This window comes from Gallinula chloropus, assembly GCF_964237585.1.
Source record: "Gallinula chloropus genome assembly, chromosome: 13".
Taxonomy (NCBI): domain Eukaryota; kingdom Metazoa; phylum Chordata; class Aves; order Gruiformes; family Rallidae; genus Gallinula; species Gallinula chloropus.
In genome coordinates this window covers 18,033,125-18,050,658 of record NC_140098.1, presented here as the reverse complement: position 1 = coordinate 18,050,658, position 17,534 = coordinate 18,033,125, and the positions used below count along the sequence as shown (strand labels likewise).

The 17,534-nt window shown below is 45.2% G+C and overlaps 1 protein-coding gene across 1 annotated transcript in view; it reads left to right on the top strand.

Moving 5' to 3' along the window:
• Window positions 1–16,537, top strand: part of CMIP (c-Maf inducing protein) — a gene marked incomplete at its 5' end in the record, with an annotated part of 132,711 nt that extends 116,174 nt beyond the window's left edge. Inside the window, 11 exons of the mRNA XM_084270299.1 lie at window positions 188–253; window positions 1,336–1,362; window positions 1,835–1,883; window positions 3,087–3,194; window positions 5,715–5,831; window positions 7,275–7,415; window positions 8,374–8,421; window positions 9,185–9,331; window positions 10,828–10,933; window positions 12,029–12,099; window positions 15,576–16,537. Of these exons, the coding sequence (XP_084126425.1) occupies window positions 188–253; window positions 1,336–1,362; window positions 1,835–1,883; window positions 3,087–3,194; window positions 5,715–5,831; window positions 7,275–7,415; window positions 8,374–8,421; window positions 9,185–9,331; window positions 10,828–10,933; window positions 12,029–12,099; window positions 15,576–15,629 (934 nt within the window). The 3' untranslated portion in view covers window positions 15,630–16,537. The remainder of the gene's footprint in view (window positions 1–187; window positions 254–1,335; window positions 1,363–1,834; window positions 1,884–3,086; window positions 3,195–5,714; window positions 5,832–7,274; window positions 7,416–8,373; window positions 8,422–9,184; window positions 9,332–10,827; window positions 10,934–12,028; window positions 12,100–15,575) is intronic.
• Window positions 16,538–17,534: the final 997 nt, after the last annotated feature.

Here is a 17,534-nt window from a genome sequence, read left to right as displayed (position 1 = left end):
TTATTGTGCCTCAGTGGAGAGTGTGCTGAAAATGGAGAGGGAAATGTCACTGTCGATCTTCAGAGTGTCTCAGTAAAACAGAAGGGTTGCTGATGCCGTCAGTACAAAGCTTTTGACTCCCTGAGCTAACTGTTGACAAACTGTATTTAATATGTGGTAACCTATTAATAAAATGTTCGCTTTTCAGGTCAGATTATGATGACTGGAGACCAGCACTGGCCAGCTTGCTTCAACCTATCCCATTTCCCAAGGAGTAAGTTTTCAGTCTTAGTATTTACTGGCTTATCCTTGTTACTCTTTTGTTCTATGGTGAAATATAATGACAGCTAAAAAATAATGCTAATTAGAGCACCGTGCATCTAGTACTGATTTAGAATCCAGAGTTGCTTTTGGCTGATGCAGAGGGATGCAAATTCTTCCCCATCTTCATCTTCCTTCCCCGCTTCTCCAGCATGATCACGAAGAGAAAGGTGGTTAGAGACAGGCAGATAAGAAAGGAAGGACAGCTAGTGAGGAGGAGAGTAAAGTAAGAGATTTAGTGGAGGAGGATGCATTACTGGTGCCACTGAGACTTGTATCATTTGTATTTTGCATTAAGTGAAGAAGCTACCCTACAGATCAGCGAGCTCCCTCGGAAACCTATTAATGAACAGGAGTGTTTATAAAATGCAGACCTCCACGGACAAACATTACAACCTGTAATTGCACAATTTGCTAGCTTATCACATCGCCTAATGACCTGATGCCTTGAATCAGAGAAGTCTAATCCTCTGTGCCAGGTTACCTGGGCTACTGCGAGAGCTTGGAGATAGGCAACAGAGACATCATTTACCTAAGTCAAACCTGAGTCCTGGGGGAGGTGTAAACCATACCATGATGTAAGCCACTTCACAGAATGGCCATTAATTGCTTTTCTGATGTATGATGTTAATTAGTTGTGACCGCACCTTAATTGCATTGCAATTAAAGAATTCACCTGGCTCTTGGAGGTAGCCAAAACTCTGGTTTTAATTACATTGCTGTATTTTAAACCTTACTTACTGTCCTCTGACCCAGAGCTCCCACTGATGTTAGTCAGAGCCTTACCTAAGGTAGGACTTGGGAAGAGCTGCAAGTTCAGAGTAATTTCCTCACTCCCCCTATTGCTTTTTCCCCTTTGGTTAATGATGAAGACTTTACCTGATCTTTTTTGGAAACATTATTATTTTTGTCTTGTGTGTTGTAGCTGCTTAACAAATCCTTTTAGTATCTGGGAAGAATTGAAAAGTAGTTGTTTGGATTTTGTTTTCCCACCCCCTGTTCTCCCAAATCCTCATGTTCTGTTTTATATTTCAGGGCTCTTGCACATGAGAAATTCACAAAGTAAGTTTCTGGGGCTTGTTTGTTTGTTTATTAAAGGGGGCAATTACTTAAAATACTTGTACTAGTCAGTAATAGCAGTGATGCATTATTCAGTGCTGTGCCTCTTAATATTTTTTATCTGTGAGGGGCTGTGAGCATGTTCTGTTAGCAATAAAAAGATGTGGTTTTCTTTGTAATTCGCTGTGACAGCAGGAGCCCAAGGACCAAAGATACTGGATGCTGATAGAATTTACAAACCAGTTTGTCACTGCGTGTCTCTGAAACCTTTTCTAGACTATTTTGAACAGATGCTGTCCTTGGTAATCACTTTTAGACCTCATGTTTCCTTCCTGTGGAAAGCAGCTCAACTTGTTTTTATCTAAAGTGCATGAAAATACATTGTTTAAAGTATAATCCAGGAGGAAGGTGACACCTTTGAATACTGCAACGAACAGCTTCTTATTCTTATCCCTTTGCCTTTTCTTTTTTGCAGGGAGCTGAAATACGTGATTCAGAGATTTGCAGAGGACCCGAGGCAAGAAGTGAGTTTATTGACAGTTTACACAGAGTATTAGTTGGAGGGATCGCAAGTGCATTTGTTCAGAAGATTTCTCCCTAAGTAGTTTGTTTCAAAACATGGTGTGGTTTTCCTGTGCACAAGTCTTCTAGGAGCAAAGGCACACTTCAGGGCCACAGTCCCAGGAGAAATGGTTTCTTGTCTTATGTGTAAACATGTGTTGTGACCTCCTTGTCTGCCATCAGTTGATGTCCTTGCTCTGCAGTACACTGCAACCAGCAAGATTTCTGTTCAGTCTCTCCCAGCTTTTCACCCTCTGTACAACAGAAAAAAGGGAAGCAAAATCCATTGATCTCTACAGCTTACAAAATAACAGGTTTTATTTAGCTGTGTTTCAGTTACATTGTGTGTAAATGACCAGAATTCATGAATTAGCAGGAAAAGGGGTGTGGGAGGTGTTTTACTGGAATGAGTGCGCAGCTGTAGCCTCATGGTGTCTGCCTGCTTCATAGCTGCAAATGTAGCTTGTTCAACATCAGCAGCTTCAGCTGAGTCAGAGGGAACCTCTCATCCATGTTAATTCTGGTGTTGGCATAAAGGGAAGAAAGCTCCCCCAAACTGTGGGTGAGGAGGCTGTGTCGTCATCGCCCAGAACTCCTGATTTGTATCATTTTAGCCTTTGTGAGCAGTAGTCATCCTGTCAGATAAGAGAGACCTCCTCAGCTCAGAACAGCAACACAGTTTCATCTGTCACTAGTACGTGCCCAAAGGAAAGAATGACTGGAAAGGGCAGGGACAAGCCATCAGGCACTACCTGTGGCATGGAGATCACGTCAGAAGTGTGGATACACACGCTGGGAGGGTGGGGGAGAATGGCAGAAGCCCAGGAATTTGAGTCCTTTGGGGTTTGCTTTTTTTGATGGTGGTTTGTTTTTTTTCCCCAAGTGAAAGGAGCTGTTCTAAATTAGAGCCATTTCGTCTTAGATTTGTGTCAAGTGAATGAAGAAGGCCATATAATTAATGATGCTACAGATTTCCTTCTTGTTTATACTTAAAAAAAACAGATTTTGGGAGTGGAGGCTTGCCTGCAGCCCTGTAGGTGGGAATATTAACCATGACATTTCCAGCAGTCCCCAGTTTTGCAGTTACTTCTTTTGGCCCAGTGTGGGAGGTGCTGGTGACTCTTGGCAGGATCTGTAACCTTCCCAATGTCTTGGCTTCTTGGCAGGTCCACTCGTGTTTGCTGAGTGTGCGGGCTGGCAAAGACGGCTGGTTCCAGCTCTACAGCCCTGGAGGAGTGGCCTGTGACGATGATGGAGAGCTGTTTGCCAGTATGGTATGTGTCTGCAGCACTGTGAGTTGAGGAGCTTCTTTGCACTAAGTAGTTAATGTGTAGCTGGCAGTAGCGAGATGTACTTGCTTTTGTCAAAATATTATCAAAATCGAGGTTCTGTAAACCACAAGCATTCACCAGGAAATCTCAATCTTTCTGTCACCAGATCCATTGAACTTGGCCATCTGGTGAACATGATAGCTGGCTTTTTTTTTTTTAACTTTGATGTGCTTTTTCCCTGGTGGTGTAATGCATAAAACTGTGCATGTATTGTGTGTGTATTTATAAACATGTGTATTTGCATAGAAAACTCAGAGAACATGGAGCACTGGGAGATAGGAGACAGACTTCTGCACATCCACACCTATAGTTTTCATTTACAGCCTACCCTGGAACTTAAACACAACAGTAATATTGAGTTAGTCAAAGGATGGCTAGATATAAAAATATGTTGGCAGCTTCTCTGCCCAATTACATTGTTGTAGAGAGGTGTAATTAGAAACCAGCATTCCATTTCCTGCAGTTCTTTCTTTTGTAACTCTTAGAAGGACTAGACAGAAAATAACAGGTTTTAATCACTGATGCTGGCACTGTCTTCCTATGCAACCTGGGTCAAGGCATCACTGTGTATTAATTCTCCATGAAGCAAGTAAGATGGAAATGATAACTGCTTCCTTTCCCTGGGAAGAGGAAAAACATGTGTTGAAGTTGGTTGCTGGGTATACAGTGAGGTGACTTTCAGGGGGATCTACACTTTGTGCATCTCCCACACGCTGAACATTTTGGGACGTAAGAACATGCGAGTCTGTCTGTACTCTTAACTGAAATTCAGATGGATCTGATACCCTTGAAACAGATAATGGACAAAAAACTGTTCACAGAAGGTTTCATCTTTCTTCAGTGGTTCTGTGTCTGTTATGTTGGAAAAGAAAATTTCTTGGGAACTGTATTTCTCCCGAGAGGTTTTGTGGTCCGAGATATTTATGAGCATCAGGAGATGGCGTGCATGAGAAAGCACAATGCTAACACACATTAATATGCAGTACTCTGTGCCCTTTGCAAGGATGTTGATAAATACTTAAAGAGCTGCTAACAGCTAACCATAACATTTGAAAAGCATCCAGTTCTGAGGTGGACCTTACATTAGTGTTAGCATCAATATTTTCAGTCGCTCAAGAAAACCTCCAAAAATGCTTAATGGTAACTGTGTGAAATTAAACCCTTTTTGGCTTGAAGCTTCCTGTTTTTAAAAGGCCATGTGAGCTGATGGAAAGAAGATTAAGAAAATATTTTGTGTTTTTCTAAAGGCCTTGCTGGTAATGAAGCCACAAGGAAGAAGAATTGCATGGTAGCACGTGATCCGCATAGAATTGTCCCCATCGTGGCATGGTTGTGATATTGTCAGCAGTATTGAGCATAGTTCAAGCAATACCATGAACCAGGGGGACCAGAGAATGTATTTACAAGCTTAATGTAGAATATTACTGATGTTGAGTCTAAATAATGGAGCTCTTACTGCCCAGGTCATGGGAAATGACAAATTCTTGCATAGTGCTCTGCCAGCAAGCTGGTGAATCAGCTGTCTGGGCCATAAAATAAGACTTCCAGCTAGGAACCCAAAATTCTCTGCAGCTAATCTCTGGTTATTTTAAATGGGAAAGAGTATTGCCAACCTTTTCTGTGAGAAGAGATTCTTGTATTTAGTTTGCACGAGTGGCTTTGCATTTGTGCCACTGGTGTCACTCTGTGATAGTGTCTGATACTTTTTGGAGCTAGGAGAGAGTGTGCAAGACACTTCTGTCAGCTGATGGACTCAAAGGAGTCTTACTCAGGCAGTGTTCTCAGCCTTTCTCTCCTTTCAGGGAAAACTGAGCAAAACTGAAAGTAAGATAATGACCCAAGAGTATGACAGCACATGAAGTCATTTCTGATTTAGGGCTCAGGACTTTCTGGGTTTGCTTAGGGCACTCCTTCCTTCCCCGCTCAGTCTCTGTCTCTTTGTTCCCAACAGGTGATATTTTCCATCCCACCCCTTAGCCAAGGGTAGTGTCCAGCCAACAGATCCCCAGCACCACTCCTTTTACCTGGGCAGCCAGCCCACACAACCCTGGCTCACCACCTGGCATGTCCAGAGAAACTGAACCCCAAACAGATGCGGAATCAAATTCTCCTGTGGTTCCCCTGGGGCTGGGTTCATCATGTTACTGGGGACAATTGGACAGCTGCCCTGATGTTTCCTGGGCAGCCTGTGTCAGGCCTCTGGGCTGGCAGCTGAGCTCTGTCACGGAGGGAAACTACCCAATCCCTCAGATGTCCCTAAGCATCATCACCTTTTTCAAAAAGTCACTTCCCATCAGGAATAAAGCTGTTGAGAGACCACAGTCATAATTGTAATGAGCACCTCCTTTTCTTTAGGCTCATTGCTAGTCCTTCCATTTGCTTGACTGCCTAATGACATCCCTTCCAGAGGTAGATGTGTTTCTTAGGCTTGCACCTCTAATTTGAGCTCTTTTTCTCTGGTAGGTTCATATTTTAATGGGATCCTGCTATAAAACAAAGAAGTTCCTGCTCTCACTGGCTGAAAATAAATTAGGACCTTGCATGCTACTGGCTTTGAGGGGTAACCAGACGATGGTGGAGGTAAGCCCTAAATGTACATAGTCATGTAGGTTTACGAGCAGTGTTCAGATTTGGTTTCACACTGCCTTTCCCAGAATTAGATCTAGTGGAACTAGAGAACCTGAGTTCAGGTTGGTGTCATGTCAAACGCCAGCAGTGGGCAGTTGATCTCTTGATTAAGCATGACAGAACCTTATTCTGCAGATACGAGTGTGAATTATGTGGAAGGTGGGTGCAAGAATTTTTGGAGAGAGAGAGATTTGTTTGCTAGAATTCAGTGGGAGAGCCCAAGATGGGAAATAACTGGCCACGATGGTATAGGCTGTGGTGAGTGGTCAGAATTCAGAACCACAGGGCTTTTCTGCAACTAAATGCCTGATGCTTATCTCACCACCTGCAACACCAGCAGTGCACAGGATGTGCATTTACAACTCCTTATTTACCTGCATTAATACACACTTTTTTGTGCTTATGAGTGGTTATTTTTGTCACACTAATAGTTTCTACATATTTCTCCGTGTTTCTTTAGAGGGGTTTATTGATAAATGTCATTTTATATTTAAAATGGAAGCAGGGGTTGGTTAAACAGGTGGAAGGAGCTTTTCATTGACTTAGATCTGTGCATGTGATTTAATCCAGTAAATAAGTTAGCCTGCTGCATGAATGTGAATATAATGTTGCTTGTTTGTTGGGGTTTTTAAATTAAAAAGTAATTAAAATTACAGAGGGCACAAAACCCTTTGCATTTTAATTGCAATGGCCTTATGTAGTTGAGAAGGCAAGGCAGTGAGAGGGGCTGGCTTGTGCCCTATGCTTATGTGACCGGCAGAAATCCCCACTGTCTAACTTGGTCCTGGCAGCCCCTTACCCAGGGGCAAGTCAGTCATGTTCCTTGTGAGATGGAGGATGCAGCAGTGAGCTCCCAGCATCTCAGAGCCTCTCTGGCCTTCCCTCATCCTGCCCCATAGACTGGATGTGCTTCACATGCCGTCTGCTTGCACTGAAACCCCAGTGCTTGGGGATGGAAAACCCAGCGCTTCAGGAGCTGCTTGGCTCTGCTGCTCATGTGTAATGTCCCAAGCCTGCCAATCTGCAGTCTAGCCAGTGTACCTGGGAAATGCTGGATCGATTGTACCTGTTCTGAAGAGGGCTGTGGCGTGGAGCCATCTCCCAGGACTGATGCAAAGTAATTGCACCTCTAGTCAGAAGGAATGAGCGCTAATGGAAGACAGCATAGATAAGCTGACTTTGAGGGATTAGAGTTCATTCTTTACAAATAAAAAATTGGTTTCTTCTGTTGGAAGGTCGGTAAATGTTGCTAAGATCCTCTAATCTAGCCTGCATAATGCATACTCTAAAATCTTAGCTGGTAATTTAACCTCGCGTGCCCAGTGTAATTAGGATAGTCAGAGGAAGTTGTGTGTAAGCGCTGCAGTGACCGCTCTCCTTTCCTTCTGCTGCTAGATCCTGTGTTTGATGCTGGAATACAACATCATCGATAATAACGACACCCAGCTCCAGATCATCTCTACCCTGGAAAGCACAGACGTGGGAAAGAGAATGTATGAACAGCTGTGTGACAGGCAGAGGGAGTTAAAAGAGCTGGTATGTCGCCCTGCACGCAGGATTGCCATAGCACACTGTGGTCTGTACTCTCCAGAAATGGAGGTACAAAAGAAAGACAAGCAGGGTGTGAAATTCCCAGTTAACAACAGGATGGGAGCAGTATTTGGAGGATTTTACTGTGAATATATATACTGTGTGGTATTTACTGATGTGTCTAATCCCATACTATGTTTATGAATGAAATTCAATAACTTTAGAATCCGTGTGAAAGAATAAAGGTGAAACGCTGCTGTCTTAAGATCTTACGAGTCAGCTTGTCAAATTCTGCCACCTTTTGACATACGAGTAGCAAATGGTTCTAGTGCTGGGCAGTGTTTCTTCATGCTTTGGCAGTCGCAGCATTTTGCTGAGATGGGCCTTAGGTCTGGTTCTCAAAGCTGGACCCTGTGAGAAAAAGATTCTTTACTGAATTTAGAGACAGGATCTCGACTGAATACAGACCTGCTCTTGTCGGTGCTTTTTTTTTCACCTATGCAAATATACCCACAGTCTTCCTCTTCCTTCTTTCACATTTATATTTGTCTTCATTGACTCCTGCTCCCAGGCTGAGAAATACATGCCTTTTCTGAAGTAAGGCAAATGATTTTATCAGCTGCACAATCTCAGCCCCTTTGCTCTCTCAGCCCAGCATTTTAAGGCTGTTTCCTTTAAAGTGAAAGTAACCAAACAGTGTGTGGCTGAATGAAACAAAATGCTGACCAGTGGCATGCAGGCCAGTGGCTGCAGTTAGTGGCATCCCTGGGTAGCAGTAGGCCTGCACAGAGCGTGCTCAGGGAGAGCTCTGTCAGTGGAGGAGAAAGCAGGGAAGAGGTGGGAGGGCTGGCAGGGAGTTCTGGAATCGGGACAGGGTTTGCTCTGGTGCAGAGCTTGCGATACCTCGGGCGGTCTGAAATGTGGAATGGCAACTTGCTTGAGCAAAGTATCTTCTCTCTTACAGCAAAGAAAAGGTGGTCCCACAAGGTTAACACTGCCGTCCAAGTCCACAGTAAGTTAATCGCGTCAATAGCAAAACAAGCTTTGTCTTCCCGTACTTAAACATTTGATTTGTGTGTGCTGTGGGGCACGGTGGCTTGTCGGTCAGTCAAGGGGGGAGCCATTCCACTTGCTCTGTCAACATAACTGGAGTTTACACAAGTAAGGGCACATTTCTGCTCCTGGGTCTGTGCAGCAGGTCCCAGTGTCGGCGCAAGCGCCAGGCTGTCAGATGGATACTGGTGTGCAGGTGTGGAATTGACAGTACAGCCTGATGGTAGATGGGGATGCAGAGTTTTGCATTGAAAAGGCGAACTTCACAGTATCCAGTTCTGGATTTTAGACATGACAGTCTGACAGCGAACAGTCACTGTTGCAGTTAAGCCTGGTTGTAAACCCAGACTGACTCCCCTGAGGCCAGGCAACGGTCCTGAGCACAGTTGGGACCTGGAACTTGGAGTGAAACCTTCACTGAGTTAAAAGACCCATCTTAACATTTGTTCTGACAGATTGTGTCTCACAAGGACACACATGCAAAGAAGTTTGCTGTCCTAATGCCTGGATGAATTTTTCCCAGGGTGTGTGAAGCAATGCTGCCACAGGAGCCCAGCTGCTTGCCAAACAAACAGAAACTTCTCTGTGTGGTTCTCTGTTACTGTAAACAAGTGGTGTAATTGTGCAACTTGTGCTGGTTAACAGAATCAGTGACACCACTGCAGACGATTGCAGCCCCAGGAGTCGATAATGGTGCTTATCAATCTGTTGTTTGCTCTCAGGACGCGGACCTGGCGCGCTTGCTGAGCTCGGGGTCTTTTGGAAATTTGGAAAACCTCAGCCTGGCCTTCACCAATGTGACGAGTGCTTGTGCTGAGCACCTCATCAAACTGCCTTCACTCAAGCAGCTGAACCTGTGGTCTACTCAGGTAAGAGCTTTGCAGACTGAGACGGGGTGAGAACCAGTGCTGACTAATTCTGAAATTCGGCGTTACGTGAGCATGAGAAGTGTGTGTGAAGACGTTGGCTTAGAACGAACGCATCCTCATGCTATTTTTACAGGACCTTTCTGTGGTCTGTCTCATGCTGCAGGCCCATTTCCCTCCCCTCCCCCCCTTTTTAGAATTTTTTAATTTGATTTTATTTTTTAATTATAAAAGGATTGGCGCTACCTCAGCTTGAATGTTCCGGCCAGGCATGTTTGATGCTGGCTGCTCTGCAGCACATGCACTGCTCTTCATGGGAGAAGTGCTTGTGCTTTCACCCACTTAGGTGATGCTGTGCAGCTCGTCTGGTCAAGCCAAACACGGCGTCTGTGCAGTGTGGGCAGTGAGCTGCCCTGAATGCTGATCAACCAGGATTCCTTTAAAAGCAATAGCACCAAAAAGAAACTCAAATAATGCATAAGCAGAAGGAAACTAATGAGAAGGCAGTTACTTTGTAAGCAAAAAGGGGCCAAGTTAACTGAATAAATCATTCAGCTGTTAATTGAAAGAGTTTTTAAAATGAAACTTCTACGTTTTCCTCCTGGTTTTGGTCTCTGAGGTTCTCCACTGGAGAGGTTTTCCCCATTTTCTCTTAGAACCTATTTGTAGTGCTCACTGAAAATACAGTTATGCTTGGTGCAGCCATGAAAAGCAGCTTCCCCCCCGCCCCTGACTCAGATGTCACGTAAATACGTAAATACCTTGTTTTATTTTCCCAACTACTTTGTAGCCCAGAAATTTTGTCTCCTGTGAGGAATGGGAAGCAGAACCTGATTGTTTGCTTGTTTTAAGACTGTCTTGTATCTCCTCTGGATTTATCCCAACAATGTAACTTTTGTTTATGAAAACTTGCCCCTTGCTCAAAAATGAGTTTGGTTTGCCTGGATGAAGGGCCTGCTTTTTGTATGATTCTTTTCTTTAAAAACAAAGAGTTCAGATACTGTTTTATTTTGCGATATCCTGGTTCCCATTAATCTAGGATTTAGAAACAGCTGAAACCGAGTGGGTCAATAGAACAATTCCCAATCAATAGTACATTGTTCTTGAGACCAAAATAGCTAATTAATGCCACTTGTATTACAGGGTTTGGGGTTTTTTTTGTGATGTGGTTGGGAACTGAGTGAGACTGCCATAACCCTCTTGTGTAGCCTGGGTGGGAACTCTCTCATACCAAGTCCAGGCTTCAAAGGCACCGTTCTAATTAAGGGATGGCCTGTGGTTAAGTGTGCACAAGTCACTTAATTTTTCTGTTCCCCATCTGCAAGAAGGGGATGAAACCATTTGCTTTCTCTCCTGTCACTCGAGATTGCGATAAAGAATCTGAGTGTGGCTTTGAAGGCTCCTCTGCAAAGCCGGTTCTCAGGTGCCCTGTTTGCACTGAGGTACTTGCACATGATGTTCACACACAGTTTGAAAACGACTTTGCTTACGCCCCACAGTTCGGAGATGCAGGGCTGCGGCTTCTGTCCGAACACCTCACCATGCTGCAAGTGCTCAACCTGTGCGAGACTCCCGTCACGGACGCCGGACTCCTGGCACTTAGTTGTAAGTGACCAAAATAAAGCACAGAGGAAAATTGATGTGGGTTCAGAGGAATTCACGTGGGTTCAGACAGAAGATTGATTTCTTGGCTGCCACAGCGCTGCTTCCGCAGGGATTTAGGACAGGCCGTGGTTGTGTGTTTGGGTTTAAACTTCCCTCCTCCACTCCCACTCAGGCAGCCGTTCAGCTGCAGGCAGGGGAAGTGGGATGGTGAGCTGAACCCACCGAAACTTTGTGGCTTCGTATGAGCTTTGTTGTCCCAGCCCATACTCCAGCTCTTGCCTCTGACTGCGCTGGTGGCACTTCTGACCTGTTGCCCTGGGCCTTCCTGGGTTTTTCCACGCACCCTCCTGTGGGTGGGAGCCTGATGTCCTGGCACAGGGGGGAAGGTTGCAAGGCCACATAACTTACTGGTGCATTCAGCACCCCTGCAAAGCAGACGCTGGTATTTTTTGTTCCTCCTCTCTTGGGGAGGTGAAACTCTTGCTGTTCTGCATTTGAATAGGGCAAGGCAGCGTGGGGCCATCTAAGCAGCATTCGGCATGGCCTTGTGCACCGGGAGCTGCCCCATGTGCCAGGCTGAGACCCTTCCCTCCATCTGACCTCGCCTGTTGGTCTTACGGGACTCCTTTAATAGGCTTGATCCTGCACAGACGTGCCAGACAGCACAGTAGTTATGGCTCATCTTAGGAAACTATTCTGCTAAGTACCGGAGCCTAAAATGGAAGTGGGGGAGGGAGGGGAGAGGGAGGACTGCTAGATCAGCATGGCCCCTGCGTGCACTGCGTAGAGCAGGGAGAACGGGCACTGTTCAGGATAACGTGCAGGAAACTGATGATGAGAAGTTGCCTGACCTCCTTTGAAGTCTCGGACTTCAGCATATGCTTAATAGCCCTTCCTAAATAGGGACTTTTTCCTGGATGGGGGCCCAAACAGCTGTTTATCCATTCCTACTTCTATATTTTACACTATTCAGCTTTTTTCCTGAGAGTGCTGCACATAGTCATGGCTTGTTTGGGCTTTGACCTACTGTAAGCCTGATATTTTAAGAAAATGCAGCACAGCTGTAAATATCTGTATGTGTATTTTCTCTTTCAGCCATGAAGAGCCTGTGTAGTTTAAATATGAACAGCACCAAACTTTCAGCAGATACCTACGAGGATCTCAAGGTATTTATGAATTGCATGTACTGAAGATGAGAAGTAGCTGGGCCAAGAGGACTTGTAGGTTTAGCAAGTGCATGGTGGTAGTGCCCAGTGGAGAGGGAACTGGCCCCATGGGCTGGGTACCACAAAAGCCATCTGAAGAGGGTGAGGTGGGTTATATTGGGGAGATAATGGCTGCAAACAGCATTCTGAGGTTGATGGCTTGGATGGACTCAGGGCACACTTAACATGCTGAATGGATGAGTTTGAGATCAAATGAGAAACGGAATCTTTCTGCCAGTGCTATCAACAGTAAAGGTTTCATAAATAGGAGCCTATTGGTTGTGTCCATTAAGGATGCACAGGTTTAGTTTAGTAAAATGCTGTACTTGGTGCCAGTGAGGCTGCACCTCGAGTGCTGTGATCAGTTTTGGGTCCCTCAGTACAAGAAGGTGCTGGAGTGTCTCCAAAGAAAGGCAAGGAAGTGGTAAAGGCTCTAGAGAGCAAGACCTGTGAGGAGCGACTGAGGGAACCAGGGTTGTTTAGCCTGGAGAAAAGGAGGCCAAGGGGAGAGAACTTCTTGCTCTCTGCAACTACCTGAGAGGAAGTTGTATCCAGGTGAGTGTTGGTCTCTTCTCCCAAGTAACAAGCAATAGGACAAAAGGAGACGGCCTTGAGTTACACGAGGGGTGGTTCAGGTTGGATATTAGGAATGATCTCTTCCCCCAAAGGGCTGTCAAGCACTGGAACAGGCTGCCCAGGGAAGTGGTGGAGTCCCAATACCTGGAGGTATTTCAGAGACTTGTAGATGTGGTGCTTGGGGACGTGGTTTAGTGGTGGATTTAGCAGTGTTTGGTTAATGACTGGACTTGATCTTAAAGGTATTTCCAACCAAAATGATTTTATGATCCTAGTGCAGACCTCCAAAGCAGTGTCCTGTGCTGTTAACAGGACCAGAGGTAACGTGGGCAAAGGGCATTATGGAGCTTTGATTTGGAGTGCAAAAGGAGAGATAAGAGCATTGAGAGAAGTGTGAGTTTATATTGACATGTCTCAGACTGGACCTGGGCACAAACTGCCAGTTCCTGTGTGTGACACATAAGGTGTCTGGTGTTACTGTTTGTACCATGAGTTTACAGCCACTTTGGCAAAATGGTGCAAAGAAATAGAATGTAGCTGTGGGAGGGGAATGGCCCCAGCTGGCTTTGGATGTAGATAGCCTGAGATGCATTGGCTTTCATGACTTCACGTGGACTTCTCCTTCACTCTGGTGTTGAGAGTTGTATCTCCCAAGGTCTTGCCTTATAAACCCAAGTGCTCCTGGTGAAACTGCACATTGTTCTGTCTTGTGTGTTAAAACTGTGGATTGTGCCAGGTCTGTTCCGAACGGTCACAACCCTGGGTTGAGTTTCGAACTGGAGGCAAACCCTGGCACTGCTCTGCTTTCAGAACTCACTGCAAACGTGTGTCTCTGGTTCTGGCTGTGGAGCCAGGGCTCCTCAGGGACCCAGTTCCACAGTGTGGATTTTTCAAGATTGAGTTTTCAAAACTTGTGTCACAACTGTGTATGGAAAGAAGTCGTCCTTGGAATTAACAGCTGGCTTGCAGATGGGTTCACACAATGGGGCTTGTATCCTGCCCCGAGCATTTACAGACAATCAGAGTCAATGCTGGATCTGGCCTGGGGCTCTGAAATGGAGCCTGTTGAGAGGCTCCTCCATCCCACTACCCCTGCTTCATACCCCCTCTGCCACTGACTTCAGATCAAAACTCCCGTTTTCCTGAGCAGTTCCCTCTGCTCTGGTATTGCATTGACAGACCACAGCAGCAACCCCAGAAAGTGACATGCCAGGGCAAACAGCAAAGTCCTGATGATTGCAGTGAATTCAAAAAGCTAAGGAGAGAGGCGTGTGTCACTTTCTCCCCTCTCACCTCTTTCATTGAGATTTATCTCAGTGGCCATATTTTTTTCCGAGCTCTGTGTCTGTTCAGAGGCAGGGCAATAGTTCCTTTCCTTGGGGCACATGTTTGTAGGCCTGTTGAGAACAGCTCAGCCTTCAAAAGAAGGTATATTTGATACAAATCTTTCTTTCCTTCTCCCCTTGGCCTGAAAGAGCATTTGGGGCACAAGCCAGCGCTGACATTTCCTCTCCTCTCCATCCCCCGCCCCCCTAAACACGCTCACACACACACACACAGACACCCACGTGTGTACCAGGCAGGCTGAACCAGACAATAAATAAACACCCACTACTGAAGTCATTATTGCCTAACTGAAAAATTATTTGCTGGCAGTGTCTGTAGGATTATGACTTGTTCTTATCAAAATACGCGTGTACATAAATCAAGGGGTGAGGTAATAATGACTCCTAGAAACTTCCAACTCCTCAATTATACCCCGGCCTAATTAAACGTGCATGTTTGTTTTGAGACAATTAGCCATACAATTATGGTCAGGGAGCGTGGAAATGGGATCAGCAAGCAGGAGCCCTGCAAACCGCTGATTCCCATCTGCCTCGTGCGGGGTAATTCAGGAACAATAGGTCCCAGAGTGGTGGAGATCCAGAAGGGAGACCACAAAGGCACGCTCCAAACTAACACACGCTCCAGAGTGTTTCAATACCTGGAGGGCAAAGCCAAGCAGTGACTTAGTGGGGAGGCTGCAGGAGGAGCATGGGGAAGATGATTAAGGGCCTGGAGCATCTCCCCTGTGAGGAAAGGCCGAGTGAGCTGGGACTGTTCAGCCTGGAGAAAAGAAGACTAAGAGGGGACCTTATTAATGTTTATAAATATCTTAAGTATGGGATGCAGGGGGGAATGGCCAGCCCCTTTTCAGTGTCTGTGGAGACAGGACAAGGGGCAATGGCTGCAAGTTGGAGCATAGGAAGTTCCGCACCAACATGTGGAAGGACTTTTACCCAGTGAGGGTGAGGGAGCCCTGGGACAGGCTGCCCAGGGGCTGTGGAGTCTCCTTCTCTGGAGATATTCAAGTATGAGCTGGGGAGCTGCTTTGGCAGGGGGGTTGGACTCGATGGTCTCTCAAGGTCCCTTCCAACCCCTGTGATTCTGTGATTCTGTGACTCTGCTGTGGTTTGTCTCCACTGCCTTCACGGCTGGCGGTTGGCACACTGATATTCCCTGGCGTTAGTGTAACAGTTAAAGATGGGTCAGAGCCACAAGTCTTTGCCACGGTGTGACTTCAGTCTTGCACGTCCACAGCAGATCAGCATCTCGTTCCCCCACGGACTGTGGGACGCTTCAGCTCACTGCTGAACTCAGTGCTGGTACTTGGGTTGGACCCAATGATGTCTTGAGGTCCCTTCCAACCCCTCTGATGCTGTGATGCTCTGCTGGGTTGAGGTAATAGCGCATCTTCCTGCAGCTTGTGCCAGACAGATCCATCCTCCCAGTTTGCCAGTGGTGCAGATGTGCTGGAAGTTTTATTCCCAAGCCTTGAACGCCTGTCACTTACTCTGACCTTTTCCTATCCCCCTGCACAGGCTAAACTCCCCAACCTGAAAGAAGTGGATGTCCGCTACACCGAAGCGTGGTGAGCTCTCCCTGCCTCCGGCTCTTCTCTTTTGCTTCTCACCAGAAGGAAAAGATTTTTAATCCAGAAAAACGAACCGGAAAAATAACTTTTTTTGGCTAATAACCTGTAGAGCAATGAGTCCTGGGACTGTGGTGGTAGGAGTCGTGGTTGTGGTGGGGTAGCGGAGTGGCGTTCTGTGTGTCGGGGGGGGACGGGGCAAGCCTGGACCCAGCCGGATTCTTTCAGCTTTGTGATTTTGGAATCAACATCATTTAAATTGAAAAGGAAAAAAAAAAGAAAAAAAGAAAAAAAAAGGAAAATTAAAAAAAAAAAAAGAAGAAAAAGACTTTGTAGCAGCAAGAGGATTATAAAGAGGAAAAAAACACCTTTGTGGATTTTATTTGCCTTTGTGTTTTATGCCGTGTGGAGAAAATACATTAATTTGTCATTATTTACCTGGGTTTCCTTGGCTGGCAGCCATCCAGTCACAACTACTCCTCTTTCTCCAGTTTTGCTCCAGCAAATCAAACTTACAAAAAATCTCAAGAGAAGAAAACCAAAACCGATATGATTCCCACCTCCCCCCGTGCCCTTGCGGTTGTTATGCAAAGTGATTTTGTTGTACATAAGATTTACATAATGCACCTATTTAAGAAAAATGGTTCACAAATAACAGGTCTGGGACCTGTCTTTTTATTTATGAATTGTTAATTCTTTTACCCTTTTTTTGCGTATAGTACTGTATAAACTAGTTTGCTGTCTTGTTGTTATTATTATTTTTTTTTTTAAAAGGAATTGTCCTCCTTGAAGAATTGCCTTTCAGTAATGCATATACTGTATCATAACCCCTCTGGCACGACCTCCAGCGCGTCTTCTCTTTGATTTCAAAATGCCTCCAATGTTATCAAATAGGAAGGAAAATACCTATGAGGGTGGGGGGTGGGTGGGTGGGTGGGTGGTTGGTGGGGGAAGGGGTGCAGGGCTTAATAAAAGTCCCATTTCCTTCCCAAGTCTGAAAACTTTGCGTTGCTCTTTCCAACCGCGTCAGGTTGAAACGTGGGAGATGGGGGGGAGGGGGGGAAACATCGTTTATTTTAGCCAAGGGGGTAGTGGCCCAACTCTGTGGACTTTACCAGTTGCCTGGGTTGTGTTCTGTTTACGTCCAATATTTCAAAAAGAGAAAAAAAAGCAAAGCAAGCTCTCCCTCTGTTTTGTGCATCAGCTTCTTCTGGGTCCCCCCTTCCCCTCCTCTCCCTCACCCTCTCTTCCTCTCCCTCCCCTCCTCTCCCTCCCCTTACCTGTTCTGTGCACGCATCGTTCTGCATGTTCCTCTGGGGAGACTGAAAACCCACTGTTGTTGCTGATCCGATAGCTCTGACCTGTCTGTCAATGTGACTGCTGCAGTTTTCAAACCCCACCATTGCTTAAAGATGATTTTTTTTTAAAAAAAATGTGGTTTCTTTTATAACTCTTTGTTTTTCATAATGAGCCTTCATTGTACAGAGCTGCTTATTTAAAAAAAACAACAAAGACAAAAAAACAGAAAAGGTTTTCCTCTGTTTAACACCTTTATTTTATTCTTCAGCACCTCAGAGTTTCACATACAGCCAATGTAATTTTTTATATATAAATATATATATATTTAATCTTATTCAATGGAAGCCAAGCTTTTATTGGTTGGTTTGTTTTTGTTTTTTTTTTTTACCTTTGTTGCTACATAGACATCCCCTCCCAAAATATCCCCTCCCCAAAAAAACCCCTCCCCAAACCTTTTTTTTTTTTTTTTAATTTTTATTTTAAATAAATTAACCCAAAATTGAGTCTTAACTCATGTAGTGTGCCAGGTTTTTTTTCCCCTTCGAATCCCAAACTGTGTGAGGATACAGTATGGGAAGGAAGAAGAAGAAAAAGAAAAAAAAAAAAGAAA